Below are 14821 nucleotides of genomic sequence, written 5' to 3'. Positions count from 1 at the left end.
TGGTTGTAATGAAGAAGTAGGGCAACACCAGTGAACTGGAAGCCTGTTGTAACAAGCAGAGTTTAAAATTGGAAGAAAAGGAATTATGCTTAGAGTGAGTGATTGATATACTGATATTGACAGTACAGCACTTTGAGATGGTAATTTAGTTATGGGGTGACTGGCATGTAAAGGAGAGTATGTACAGTTATTGGAGATCATTGTTGATAAGAATTGAGAACACAGCACTCACTGTATGCATAAGAAATAGATTTGCTTTTTCATCACAGAAAATTCAAAATTACAATTGCTAAGTAAAATAAGGATTTATTCCCTCATTTAAAGGAAAGTCTGATGTTGGCAGTACCCAGCGCTAGTGTGCCAATTCCATGAAGTCATCCGGGACTCAAGCTCTTTCTAATTTCAAGTCTACAAACTAGCACGATTACCAAGGGTGCCTTGTGGTCCAAGATATCTGCTAGAGTTTCAGTCATCCCATTTCTATTCTTGGCAGCAGGGAGGAGAAAGGGGAAGGAGTTAGTAAGGTCCTTTCCTGCTGTCATTCCCCCTTTTAAGGTCCAGAAGTCTCTCCCAACAATTTCTGGTTATATGATATTTGTCTTAGGTAATAACGTGGCCGTATTTTACTTTGAGGAATACTGGGAAATATACTATTTTGGCTAGCTACATTACAACTCCCTAATAATGTGTAGGGATCTAGTTTGTAAAGAACACGGGGAGAAAGGATGCAGGTAGACAGCTAGCAGTCTTTGCCAGAAGTATTGATTATCCATGTGAACAGCGAAAATTTCAAGATGGTGGAAAGACAAGGAGAGACCCTGAGGTCCATGGGCAATTACAAGCATAACAATCCAATGGAAGAGAGTGGATGAGCCCTAGACCAGCGTATTTAGAAAACATTGAGACAATACTGTAATAGTGGGATGCAAAGAGAAAACCAATCATACCTGCCAATTCTCTTTTTCAATTCTTTTACACACTAGAAGGAATGTAAGAGAATTAAAACTCATTACTTGAGAGGACTGCAAATAAAATTATTTCTTCAAGTGACATTCAGGTTTTAATTAAGACAAAGAGGAAGAAGGAATCTGAGGAGAGGTAAGGGGAGTTTGCTGATTCTGAAACAGTAGTTCCAGGGAATATGGTAGAAGGAACAGGGCTGTGTGGAGAAAATACAGTTTACAGTTGAGAAGAGTAAGGATGCAGTGAGCAGTGATTCTTAACCTTTTGCCCATCTACCCACGAGTTAAAAATAATTAAACACAAATCTCCAATAATATGTAATTATTTATAAATAACATTTCTGTATTGATGTACTAATACTATATATGTATTAGAAAAATACTATATGTGTCATAAAAGATATGTAAAAATAGGAACTTATAAAGAATGAGATAGATGTATTAATAGAAATGCTGATATCTTCTTCCCCACACTCCTGCCAATCCCTGGGATCTTATAGGTCTCAAAGGCTGCAGCCTCAGTATAGCTTAGGACGGGGACTATTAGGGGAAATAGGAGCAACCTAACACAGAATTGATCCCTACTCTCAACTAAAAGCCTTCCCCTTAAAAATAAGAGCAAGAACACTTAAAATTCTTCAGAAAAAAATTTGTAATACCATAAGACATAGTAAGATTAAATTTGGAGGAAGAAAAAGCATATTATCAGTTATAGGTATTATCATGTGAGATGACATTTAATCTGTGATCTCAGTGAAATCAAATAGCCAAGACATATAAAAAGCAAAAACATATTAAGGAACCACAAATCATTAGAGAAAGAAAGGATTATTTCTTGAGTGTATTTGAGACAGATGCCAGTAACTGAGGTGGATGCATGTTATTAAAAGTTAAATTCAAAAAGGAATTTAACTGGAAAAATCATAACTGAATATCCAGTTTCTTAGAGATAAAAGAGCTTTCCAAGCTTAGAATTGATCGGGGGGAAAATCGCTTTGGGTACATAAATATTTTAAGCTTCTGTGTTTTAAAACGATATTCAAAAATTGGAAGATGGCACAAAATTTGCAGCCAATATTTATTTTCCAAAGAGCTCATGTGATGCACTTTTAATAATAAAAAAAAATGCAACAAAAATGCTGGAAGACCAGAACAATTCACAGAGAGGAGGTGTTGGGGAGTTCAGTCACAATTATAACAACAAAAGCTGACTAAAACAGGTAGAGAGCTTGAACAACTCAAGAGATATGACTGGTTTGAAGAGGGGAGGGGGTTCAGCCATGCTTTAAAAGGCGTGGAGTGGGGAGAGGTGATTAGAACCTGGTACTCAAATGGGTAAACGACCCGGACATGTTGTTAAGTATGACTGGTTAAAAGAAAGAGGAAAAGGCAAAATTTAGTCACACTTGTGATTAAAGCAATGGATAATGAGGGCTTTTTTTGCTTCTCAGATTTTTTTTTTTGTCAGAGTGACATCCAGTGCTGGTTACTGTGCAGTGAAAATGAAAGCATCATGCTTTTTACACTGTAAGTCAGTGTAAATCTATACAGTACTTTTAGAACTCCATTTTTTTCCTCTCATTAATACCTAGATGGATCAAACCCTTAAATTTGATATAGAAATAAATGTGTTAATTAATTAAGCTTAAAGCTCTATAACATGAGATAGCTGTAAAAGCCTAAGCCTTCAAAAGTAGTTCCCTCAGATACAGCTATTGAAATTAAAAATACATGCAGAATACATAACTGTACTATTTGTATATTAATACATCTTTAAAGAAGATATGATTGGGTTGACATAATTGAATTGGAAATCCTGAGAGTAGCTAACATACCAAGCCATGTTCTAAAGCTGCAGTAAATAAAGCAATGATAGACCAGTAGACTAACAAATAACAAAGCAAGATAGACAATATAAAGAATTAGGCCCTTTTATCCCATGAAAACTTAATGTATGCTAATGAATGATAAAAGTGGCATTTAAATCAGTGGGGCAGAATGCGCTATTCTTTCATTCATGTATTTATCTATTCAGAAAATGTTTATCGAAGGCCAGGCACTATCCCAGATGCCAGGGATACATCAAACCAAGTAGACTACAATCGCCATTTTCATGGAGCTTAAGTTGGAGTTGTAGTAGAATCAGAGGATAAAAAAATTGAAGATGATTACCTGCTGAGGAGAAAATAAAGCAGGGAAGGGGGATAGTGTTCACAAGATTCCATTTGGTGGGGAAACATGATCTCCCTCCTTTCTACTGTACAAAGAACTGCCACACAGCAATTTGTTAAAAAGCAAACAACCCAACAGAAAATTTGGCAGATTTTTTTCCTTTTATTTTGATAGCTATTCCTAATTCATAAAGGAGGATATAGAGCTATCCAGTAAATCTCTAATACCTTTGAACAGTGAAAATGCAAAATCAGACAGTGAGGTAACACAGTTCTGAGATTGATAAGTTTAATATCAATTTTTAATTTAATATCAACTTTTTGTGAGTTTAGGAGAAATGGGTGCTTGCATGTGTTATAGATATAACTGCATAGTGGTAATTCATTTTGGAAGACAGTTTTAAGAGTAGCTCTTAAAGTGAGAAAGGTACTACATATACTATGAGCCAGCAATTCTCGTTCTTGGTATCTCCCTCAGGGAACTCTTGAATGTGTGCTCAAGAAGGTCTGGTAGCGCAACATGGTTTGTAACGATGAAAATCTGAGAACTACCCAAACGTGCTTTAGTTTGTTGTGGCCATAGTGTGGAGCACTGTAGTGCTACGCAGATCTCCTGAGCATATTGTTGAATGTAAGAGGTAAATTATAGGCAGTATATGTACATACCAGTGGTAACAACAATTACCACCAAACTTTACAGCTCTTATCACTGGGAAAGCTATTTAGGATTGTGGTAGCAGAGAGGTTTTTAGCTTCAGCCTTATCTCTAATATTTCTATTTTTTAAAGAGATGGTATACTTATTTTTATTTGTATATATAAAAATGACCAAAAAAATTCTCCCTGTTAGCCTCAGCTTGAGTGGCATTTCCCCTTGTCCCAGCCCATATTGTGTATTTTATCAGTATTACTTATCTCGCCCTTGGCAAGTGCTCTTGTACACGTGGTTGTTTTTCTGAATGCCCTCACTTACCTATTAAATTGCAGGTTCCTTTGACAGCTTAGGACCTAGTCCTTTTATTTTTTAAACATAATGCCAAAAGAGAAGGCCTTACTTCATAGAAACTTATCATCATTCATCTTGCATTCTTTGGATAATATTTTTGTGTTCTTTATATTTGTGAATAAGAGCCATAGTAAATCAAAGTTTTATTTTATTTCTCAATTCACTTAAAACTTGAATTATTAATTAGACAAAACATATTTTAAACATTCAGTCCTGGAAATTGTTCAAATCGTATTTTTCTTTGTAGGTCGTTTGTATGCGATGCAAACGGGAATGAAGATTGACAGTAAAACTCCTGAATGTCGTAAATTTTTATCAAAGCTAATGGATCAGTTAGAAGCTGTAAGTTGAACACTGAAAATTTATTTTCTGCTTAATGTTTAAAATGCCATTTTATTTCATTTGTGTGTGTGTTGTCATTTTAGTTCTTCCTGTTGGCAGCAATCAGCAATGTCATAGCTGAGGAAAAATGAGACACATTTTTTTTTCATTTACATCATACTGCTTAGGGAGTTGTAAGTAGGTATACGTCGGTTTCAGTATCTTTACATATACATTATATTTTGTTCCAGGTTATTGTAGATGACCTTTGAGTCATTCTTTTGTAAGTGACAAACCCTTTCTAACCTTCCTTCATGCAGTCACACCGATGATTGATTTGGGAATTCTTAAATGGCTCTTGTAATAATGAAATCGGGGACTTCCTTGGTGGTCCAGTGGTTAAGACTTCGCATTTCCACTGCAGGGGGTGCATGTTCGATCCCTGGTTGGGGAACTGCAATCCCACATGCTGTGAGGCACGGGCAAAAAAAAAAAAAAGAAAGAAAGAAACGGGCTATTTATTTAGTGAAAAGGACCATGAAGGAAGTTGCCTATTGTTTCTTCCTCCTACTCTTGGTCCCATAACAAGATACTCTTATGGTCTAGGCATTTTCCTCTGCTAGCAGAAATGTGGGAGGTGACCAATAAGTCATCTTGAACTGTGATAGAACTTCACAGGTTATGTAGAAGCACGAATCCAGGGAAAATTGAAGGATTTGATTGGGTGTCAGTGCATCAGGAAGGCATTATTAAACCATAGTAACCTTACTTAGTAAGCAGGGCTCCACCCTGTGCCTCCCATGCCCAGCCATCCCAGTTTCTTTTTTAACAATGTCAAGGTTTACTTCTCATTAATGCATCTCCTCCAAGGCAGTTATATTCATAGCTGTGGCTTACTTTTTATTTGCTTATTTAGTTATGTGACCTGCTCAAGAGAATTAGAAACCTAAATATTTATTTGATCAGTTGCATTATTTTGTTTAGAGAAACAAAATTCAGACATATTAAAAATCAATGCACTTATACCAGTCGGCCCAGAACTTTTTTTAAAAGTTGAAAGTTATTCAGATCAAAGCCTACTTGTATTAAGCAGCCATGGGCAATAGTGTTCTCTCTAACTTTGTATGGGTGCCTGGCCTTCTGACCCAGAATCCTGTCATCTGCTACTATTAACCATCCAAGGTAGCCTGGTGGCATCACTGATGACAACTCAGCTGCCCTTGGAGCCTGTCTGGCCTTCTATTTCTAATACTGCTTCTGTGGATGCAGGAAGAATTTGAGTACTCTTCTTTTGGAGGGTGGGGTTAGGAGGTGGGAGGAAGAATGTGTCTGACACGTAGCAATACATTTGTACAATACAGTCTCTTACAGACATTTTGTATAGAATATATCTCTTTATTAATTTTACAGCTTAACAATAATAGCTAAAATAACAATAGCTTATGGATAAGACAAAACTCAAACTGTCTTTATAATATGCAAAATGTAAAATCACATTTATAAAGAGACTTACCAGGAATTTATTATTATCTACATTAAATAACAAGTTCATTCCATGGTGAGAACATATCTGCTTGTGCTATAATGTTTATATTTATAGTTGGAACACTTCAAGTATATTATGTTTTTGCTGCCAGTTTTTTATGCTGAAGGTGAGATGAAATGACATGCTCCCACTAAATTTTTCTAGAAATAAATTGCCTCTACAATTAAAGGATTTCGCAGTGTGGATACAGTAAACCAGTGTTATATGTGGGGCTTTTTGTCTGTTTTTGTTCAGGATAAGCATGCTCAGATGTCCTTAAATTCCAGTATTCAAACTCTTCTGGGCCTTAATTATGAGAATATGTACTTTGCTGATTTTATGAAAAATTCTCTCGCTTTTTCTAAATTTAATTTGTTACTTCATAATGTTCTTTGAAAAAAGCAATTTTTAAACAGTAGTGTGGTGCTCAGATCTAATATTCCAGAAGGTCATTTTACTCCAATATGACAGTCTGAGTAAAATGTAGGAATTTAGTTTGTTGTTTTTAAAACACTTTAAATTATTGTATGTGTAGGAAAGGGATGTACTGACTGGAAATTTACATGGTTGTAAATTGTGTTGATTTGAGGTATATATTTGTCTAAATTTTTAAAACTTCCGTAATCCTATTCTAAGTTTGTTTTCTTATACGTTACTTAGAATTAGATCTCTAATGCAGTGTGCTCTGAGAGATACTTTTTTAGGATATAATGATCCTTCTCATTGTATTTTTCTGTATTTGATAGAAGAAATTGAAATAGGAATAAATTAAAGATTTAAATTATGTATGGTTAGGAAAGAATTTCTTAATCCCATTTTTAGGATACTTGTTAGTACATTTGAAATATTTGTCTGATGCTTTACATAGATAGTTGGATGGTTTTTTTTCTTGATTATTTTGATATTTAGAGCTAAATTAAACGTTCACGTTATCATAAGTGTCTTTCTTCAAAATTTTGGGAACGTTGGATTTGATTATTGGGAATTTTTATACTTAAGTATACACTTCTGTGAGCCCAGAATCATAAGTTCTGTATCTCATTTTATTTTAGCTTAAGAAACAGTTGGGTGATAATGAAGCTGTTACTCAAGAAATAGTTGGTTGTGCCCATTTGGAGAATTATGCTTTGAAAATGTTTTTGTATGCAGATAATGAAGATCGTGCTGGGCGATTTCACAAGTAAGTAAAGATAGATAAAATTAAATTTAGTTACTGTATAACCAGAATTTATCCAGTTTTCTCTTGATTACTCTCAGACTTCCTGATTAACGATTTAGATTTTTTTTTTTTTGAATCTCAGAATGAGTTTGGGTTACAAGAGTGATCCTGGCTTTTTAGAGAAAATGGCTAAACGAAGAATACCCAGGGCAGATTCATTTTCTTCATAAATATACCCTAACTAGCCATTTAGTAAGATCTGTGTTGATTTTAGCCAAAAACAGCCTGGTCCAATGATACTGATTTTAAAAATTCCCACCCCTACCGATTCAAATGATTTGTCATTATTATAATAAGACTTAAATACAAAGAAATACACATGGCTTGATATGGATTCAGATAGTACTGTCATTACATTTTCTAAAATCAGACGCATACTATGAAACCTTGTTGTAGCATATTCACCTGTTATATGTGTTGTAACTTCCTCCTAATAACAGATTACAGAAGGAGCTCCATTGTGTTCTTGAAATCTGATTTTATTTAAAACAATTTCAGAGTGCTTTTATAAACATTGGAAGCTTTTGTCTTGTAGCTACAAGACTAATTCTTACATTTTTTCATTTGAATTAGATGAACTTTTCTTTTCTCTTCCAGAAACATGATCAAGTCCTTCTATACTGCAAGTCTTTTAATAGATGTCATAACAGTGTTTGGAGAACTCACTGATGAAGTGAGTGTACATTCTTTATTGTCTTATTAGCTGGAGATCAGTATTGTTGCTTTTTATTAGTTTTATTATTGCATTGTTTAGTTAGAGCAGCATGTCCATCAGAAATGTAGTATAAGCAAAACGTGTAATTTTAAATTGTCTACTAGCCACATTTTAAAAAGTGAAAACAAAAGATGGAATTATTTTTAATTATAAATGTTATTTTTTGTAGTAAGTTCTTTAAATCCAGCATGTATTTTATACTTTAGTGAGTACATAGCTACTGTATTGGTCTCTGAACCCCAGGTTCAGAGTTTGATTTTATTAAGTGTTTAAATATTACTGATCCTGGATGCTGTTAAATTTCTGTACTGTTATTTGGTAAACATTACTGGAGGCAGAGACTTTTTAGTACTGCTTTTTTCCTATTTTGTTTCTAGCCAGAAATATTATTGTTAAAGATTTGTCTCTATTGTAAAATACATATAGAACTTGATATTTTACAAGATACTTCCTATCCATTTTATCAGTTTGTTTCTCATAACCACTCTAAGATAAGTAGAGCACATATTCATTTTATATATGAGCAAACTGAGGCTAAGTGACAAACTTGTTGCCGTGAGTTCAGTGTTGTTTTCACTGTAGCAGGCTTTACCATTGACCTGGAAGGAGAGATGTTAATCTAGAAAGAACAAAAGAGAGAGAGAGAGAGGAAGGAAGGGAGGGAGGGAAGGAGGGAAGGAGGAAGGGAGGAGAAAAGAGAGTTACAAATGAGACTGATAGAGGCATGTCATATTAGTGATTTGAGATCTATGAAGAACATTGCTTTCTATGAAATGATTTTTTCAAAATAGTGAGCAGCTCAGTGTATCATTCCAAACAAAACAAAGTACAATCTATCTATGCGATATTTTACATGTTCGTAAAACAGTACATCAAAACTGTGCAATAAATGCTTTGTTTATATGTAAAATGTAGTTAAGCTCGAGGCCTGACGATCATAAGCTGAGTTTTTGAGTTGGCAGAGATGTGCAGGACATTTCAAAGTTGTGCCAAATGAGGGACACTTTTTTATTGTGTGTGACTGTCCCTTTTCTTTCAAAACATCAAGCATCCTGTCTCTTGCCCACACAGCATTCCCCAGTCAGATGACTAGAAACCACCAACAGATATTTCCAAACACCCGCGAGGGTATGGGGCAATGCCCATTGAGAGCCACTGCTGTTAACTTTTCTTGAAATAGAGCAACATCAGAGAAAACTGAGGCCTGGAGTGTGAAAACCACAAATGCTTCTCACTTTTTTGCATTTTAGAGGCCCTGTGGATCCACTGTTTAGCTCCCTTTCTACTCCTGTCTCCTGTTACTACTGATCTGGATTGTTTTTCCTGTTTTACTAGTATGGGGCTCTATACTAAACAGGGCACACAGAGGACATAGAGGTGATTTAAGCATGATATTATGGAAAGCTGTAGATAGGTAGTAGGGTTTTGGCGAGTACCAGGTGGCTGAAGGAGAATAATGAGACCAGATTAGAAAAGTAAGTCATAAGCCAGATCAGACAGATGATGAAAGGCCTGGCATCTTCAATTAGGGGATTTATATTTATTATATTTATTGAATAAAGAATTCTACTTTGGGGTGCTTGGTATGATAAGACTCTATAGAATGAACTGGGGTAGGAAAGAACTACAAGTCATTTGGCAAAAGAACTAGTTAATGATTACTGTGGAACTTCGTACAAAGTGGGTTGTCGTTGACCTGAGGAGAAATAATATGTTTAGACTTAAATTTTAAAGTGTGAGATGCAGGTGTAGCATACAAAAATAAATCACCACAAGACTCTTAGAAATAAAAAGACAAGAAATATGCAAAATAGAGATAAAAGTTCAAGTTAGGAGATTAGACAAACCCTCAGGTAAGAAGATAGTTTTGAAAGAGAGAGAAAATGGTCAGATAAACATCCTGATAAACACCTGTATTTAAAAGACTAGAGGAAGAAGTGAATAAAGAAACACAAGTAGAGAAGTAGATAGAAATGTAAGATATCAGAAGAGAAGGTCATGGTAAAGCACAGTAGCAGATCAGTTTGCCAGATACTTCTGAGATGGCTTTTCTTGCCTCTCCTACTTCTTACTTAGAGGAGCTGCTTTTGCCCTTGTATCTCAGAAGCAAGCACACAGTTCTTTGAAGTTATAACTGCTAACAGTGGGGAGCCCAGATAAAAGGTAAAGTAATAGATACAGGAAAAAGAACAAAATGTCCAGAAGTCTTAAGTGAGTAATGTAGGTTTTGTTTTGTTTTTGTTTTACTTAAGGGACACATAAATACCTCCACACATAATTAGCATGTAATTCATCTGCATTTCAGAAGGAAAAAAAATCTAAGTTTACATACAGGTATCCTTAACAAAGAACAGCTTTCTTAGTTATTTGAATATAGTAGCTAAGGCAGGGACTCTTAATGGGACAAATGAGAGGGCTTCAAAAGGAGTTGGGGGAGAGATGCTTAGATACTGAGGATACTAAAGACTACATGTAGCCCAAGAGTGAAAGGGACATTTTTCCAAAATGTTTACACTCTTTTCTTTCCCTGTCTAATCACCCAACCTGCTACCTAAGTTTTTCTGCCTTGCATTGGCATTAAAATAGGAAATAACATCTGTGTTGGTGGTTAAAGGATCCAGAGAGCAGGAGGGGTCTGAAATGGTATGGAAAAAAGAAATTAGGCATTGTAAGGCCAGCATGGAAAGGACGTCCCTATAATTATTTGATTGGGCTGAGGTTTATTCTTTGGGCCTTTATGTAAATCCTGCATTTTAAATTAGCAAATGTATGTACACACATTTAGTATGTAATTATATGTGGGTGCTCTTCACTAACTTACATATGCTTGTTATAACATGCAAAGTTTATACATCCAGTGAAAGTTGTATATATCAAAAGTTATGGGCTTCCCTGGTGGCACAGTGGTTGAGAGTCCGCCTGCCGATGCAGGGAACATGGGTTCGTGCCCCGGTCCGGGAAGATCCCACGTGCTGCAGAGCGGCTGGGCCCGTGAGCCATGGCCGCTGAGCCTGTGCGTCCGGAGCCTGTGCTCCGCAACGGGAGAGGCCACAACAGGGAGAGGCCCGCGTACCGCAAAAAAATAAAAAACTTATAATTTGTTTGGCATACAATACTGACATTTCTCATATCCATTATTATACAGTGATCTTATCCTTATATGACTAGTGAACTGGTTTTTGGCCATGAACTAAGGTTGACTAAATAAAGGCAGCCGACAAGGAAAGTGAAATACTGGCAAGACTGTTCATACAGCAATAACATAATCCCCCAGCCAGCCAGTTTGATCAGCCTAGTTTCAAATTCTATTTTCCCTTACTTTTAATGTTGGTTTTTGTTCCATCATTTTCCATTTCTAGAAGTGGCATATTCATCATTATCACTGAGATACAGATTTTTCAAAATAATGATTTAAAATGTCATAACTTTAAATAATGCTCCACTTGAGTGGAATAGGGAGGAATACGCTCTAGCTGTGACTTTCGCAGCTCCTACCAAAACAGATAAGCAGAGTATCATCGGCATCAACCCTCTCTGGTAGGTCCTCATTGTTGTCTGAGGAAATCTAAGGCTTGTATTTATTTACTTGTGATTTAAGCACTCTGTGCCTAAAATAAGACACAAACTAGCAGAACATTTCTTATTTCACAATAACTATTAAAAATATGACATGTTTTAAAAGCTGGGTATAACTGGTTACTCAAAGCATTGTAACTCATTCCTCCTTTCCACTTTCACTTTAGTTTCATCCTATACTTTGAAAACACTAGCAGAGACAAAGACAGGAAACAGAAAGGTGGGAAAAGAATAAGTTTAAGGATTTCAGGTAGGCAGATTTTGTTTTTTGTTTTTGTTTTTTTTTTTTGCGGTACGCGGGCCTCTCACTGCTGTGGTCTCTCCCGTTGCGCAGCACAGGCTCCAGACGCGCAGGCTCAGTGGCCATGGCTCACGGGCCCAGCCACTCCGTGGCATGTGGGATCCTCCCGGACCGGGGCACTAACCCTTGTCTCCTGCATCGGCAGGCGGACTCTCAACCACTGCGCCACCAGGGAAGCCCCCAGATTTTGTTTTTTAATATATACTCCTGTAGGTATATTTCAGGAATTGCTGTTTCTTATTTGTTCATTTATAAAGGAAATGTGGTGGTGTTATTACCTGCATAATATCCCATAGCTTTTTAATAAAGCTGGAACTTTCTTCAAAAAGAGTTGTTTGCCTTGCTTCTCAAAGAATGCTGCTTGAGAAACATTAAAGACTACAATAACAGAAAATGAGGAAGGGGAAGGCATTATAATTATCTTGTAGTTTTTATTTGTGTTTTTTTTTTTTTTTTTTTTTTTGCGGTACGCGGGCCTCTCACTGTTGTGGCCTCTCCCGTTGTGGAGCACAGGCTCCGGACGCGCAGGCTCAGCGGCCATGGCTCACGGGCCCAGCCGCTCCGCGGCATGTGGGACCTTCCCGGACCGGGGCACGAACCCGTGTGCCCCTGCATCGGCAGGCAGACTCTCAACCACTGCGCCACCAGGGAAGCCCTTTATTTGTGTATTTTAAAATTATCTTTTAATTTTATCATCTTTATAATCAAGATAATGGGGGTTTTTAAATTATATTTTTTAAAGTTTAAAAAATGGTATGGTTTTTTCCTGTCAGTTCTGAAAATTTATTTAAAAGAATAGCAACAGTGGTTGTCAGAGCCAAGCCTAAACTCCAAGCCAAGAGGTCATTTTACCTCTTAGGACTTGGTTTTTCTTCTATAAAATGGGAAGGCTGGTCAAGCAGATCTCTGAGATCCTGTGCAGCTCTACCAGTCTATGATTATGTGTTCCAAACATGCAAGAAGAGATAGGAAAAGGAGAATAAAAAGCAAAGATGAAAAAGCAGACAAAAAAAGAAAAAGAGAGAAGCAAAAATAGTTTTAGATTAGAAGCTCCAAAAGGAGGGATGAAAAATTACCCATTTAAGTTATATAAATGATAATGAAAAGTAGAGCCACCAGAAATTACGACAGCAGAGAACTAATTTCTAGTAGGAAGAAAGGAGAAGAAACATGACATGGCAATGTAGAGGTTGTCAGTGTAGGGAGGGAGCAAGACGAACATCTGGGGCCTTCTTATGGCATTTGTACGTAAAGATGTTGCGTCTTCTAATTAAATTCCTTTTATTTAACATTCCAGCCTTTTTTTTTTAAAGGTCGTTGGTTCACAAGCTACACTACTGCAGTTTACCTAATTAATTTTCCTATTTTAGGCTCTTTTACCCTGGAACCTATTCTCCTCTGTCATTGTTTTATTGAAGAACCTAACAGGGACTTTTCCTTTCCTGGCATTGCAAGTCCAGACTCCTTCCTATGCTACTTCTTACCAGTCCCATTGTATGTTTGTCAGACCATTCTGCTTACCTCCCGCGCTCAGCTTTCACTGTTGTAAACGTTGGTTTTTTAGCCTGCTTTGTCTAAGTGTTACCTTCTCTTCGAGTCGTAGCTCCATTATTCTAGCCCTTATATGCATTTCTCCATTCTCTCAACTCATTTAGGATCTTAACTTTATGAATGTTACACTATAAATGTGTTGACTTAAGATTTTTGTTTTTTTAAAATTATTTTTTTGGCTGCATTGGGTCTTTGTTGCTGCGCACGGGCTTTCTCTAGTTGCGGCAAGCGGGGGCTACACGTCATTGCTGTGTGTGGACTTCTCATTGCATTGGCTTCTCTTGTTGTGGAACATGGGCTCTAGGCACGCAGGCTTCAGTATTTGCGGCGCATGGGCTCAGTAGTTGCAGCGCGCATGCTCTAGGGCACAGGCTCAGTAGTTGTGGCACACGGGCTTAGTTGCTCCACGCCATGTGGGATCTTCCCAGACCGGGGATTGAACCTGTGTCTCCTTCATTGGCAGGCAGATTCTTTTTTTTTTTTTTTACATCTTTATTGGAGTATAATTGCTTTACAATGGTGTGTTACTTTCTGCTTTATAACAAAGTGAATCAGTTATACATATACGTATGTTCCTATATCTCTTCCCTCTTGCGTCTCCCTCCCACCCTCCCTATCCCACCCCTCTAGGTGGTCACAAAACACTGAGCTGATCTCCCTGTGCTATACGGCTGGTTCCCTAGCTATCTATTTTACGTTTGGTAGTGTATATATGCCCATGCCACTCTCTCACTTTGTCACAGCTTACCCTTCCCCCTCCCCATATCCTCAAGTCCATTCTCTAGTAGGTCTGTGTCTTTATTCCTGTCTTACCCCTAGGTTCTTCATGACCTTTTTTTTTTCTTTCCTTAGATTCCATATATATGTGTTAGCATACGGTATTTGTCTTTCTCTTTCTGACTTACTTCACTCTGTGTGACAGGCTCTAGGTCCATCCACCTCATTACAAATAGCTCAGTTTAGTTTCTTTTTATGGCTGAGTAATACTCCATTGTATATATGTGCCACATCTTCTTTATCCATTCATCCGATGATGGACACTTAGGTTGTGTCCATCTCCTGGCTATTGTAAATAGAGCTGCAATGAACATTTTGGTACATGACTCTTTTTGAATTATGGTTTTCTCAGGGTGGCAGGCAGATTCTTAACCACTGCACCACCAGGGAAGTCCCTGACTTAAGTGTTATATATCGTATTTTGGAGTAAATTATACTGCAAGTCCTCAAAGGGGAGACTGTCTCATTCTACTCTTACATCTTCTCGGGCAGTAGCTGTAAATTTGCACATTGGGTAAAATCTCAGAGTAAAAACAGTAGCTATTTAGTAGCTATTTAGCTGTAGATATTTCAAAAGTTGCTATAGTTTAGCTTTTCATTTTTCAATCTATAGTTGAAGATAATGTTCAGACTTGTTTACATGGAACTTCTTTCATAACTCATCTAAAATGTAATAGATCTCATTTTTCTTGGTCTAT

General features: G+C 36.9%; 1 protein-coding gene across 1 annotated transcript in view; it reads left to right on the top strand.

Annotated features, from left to right (window-relative positions):
* The window catches only part of VTA1 (vesicle trafficking 1), a 66582-nt gene that overhangs the window by 13938 nt on the left and 37823 nt on the right, over nucleotides 1-14821 (top strand). Inside the window, exons 2-4 of the mRNA XM_060168039.1 lie at nucleotides 4386-4480; nucleotides 7037-7164; nucleotides 7801-7876. Coding sequence (XP_060024022.1) covers nucleotides 4386-4480; nucleotides 7037-7164; nucleotides 7801-7876 — 299 coding nt within the window. The remainder of the gene's footprint in view (nucleotides 1-4385; nucleotides 4481-7036; nucleotides 7165-7800; nucleotides 7877-14821) is intronic.

This window comes from Lagenorhynchus albirostris, chromosome 12 (assembly GCF_949774975.1).
Source record: "Lagenorhynchus albirostris chromosome 12, mLagAlb1.1, whole genome shotgun sequence".
Classification (NCBI taxonomy): domain Eukaryota; kingdom Metazoa; phylum Chordata; class Mammalia; order Artiodactyla; family Delphinidae; genus Lagenorhynchus; species Lagenorhynchus albirostris.
The sequence above is the reverse complement of the archived record's forward strand: the minus strand, read 5'-3'. Positions and strand labels throughout refer to the sequence as shown.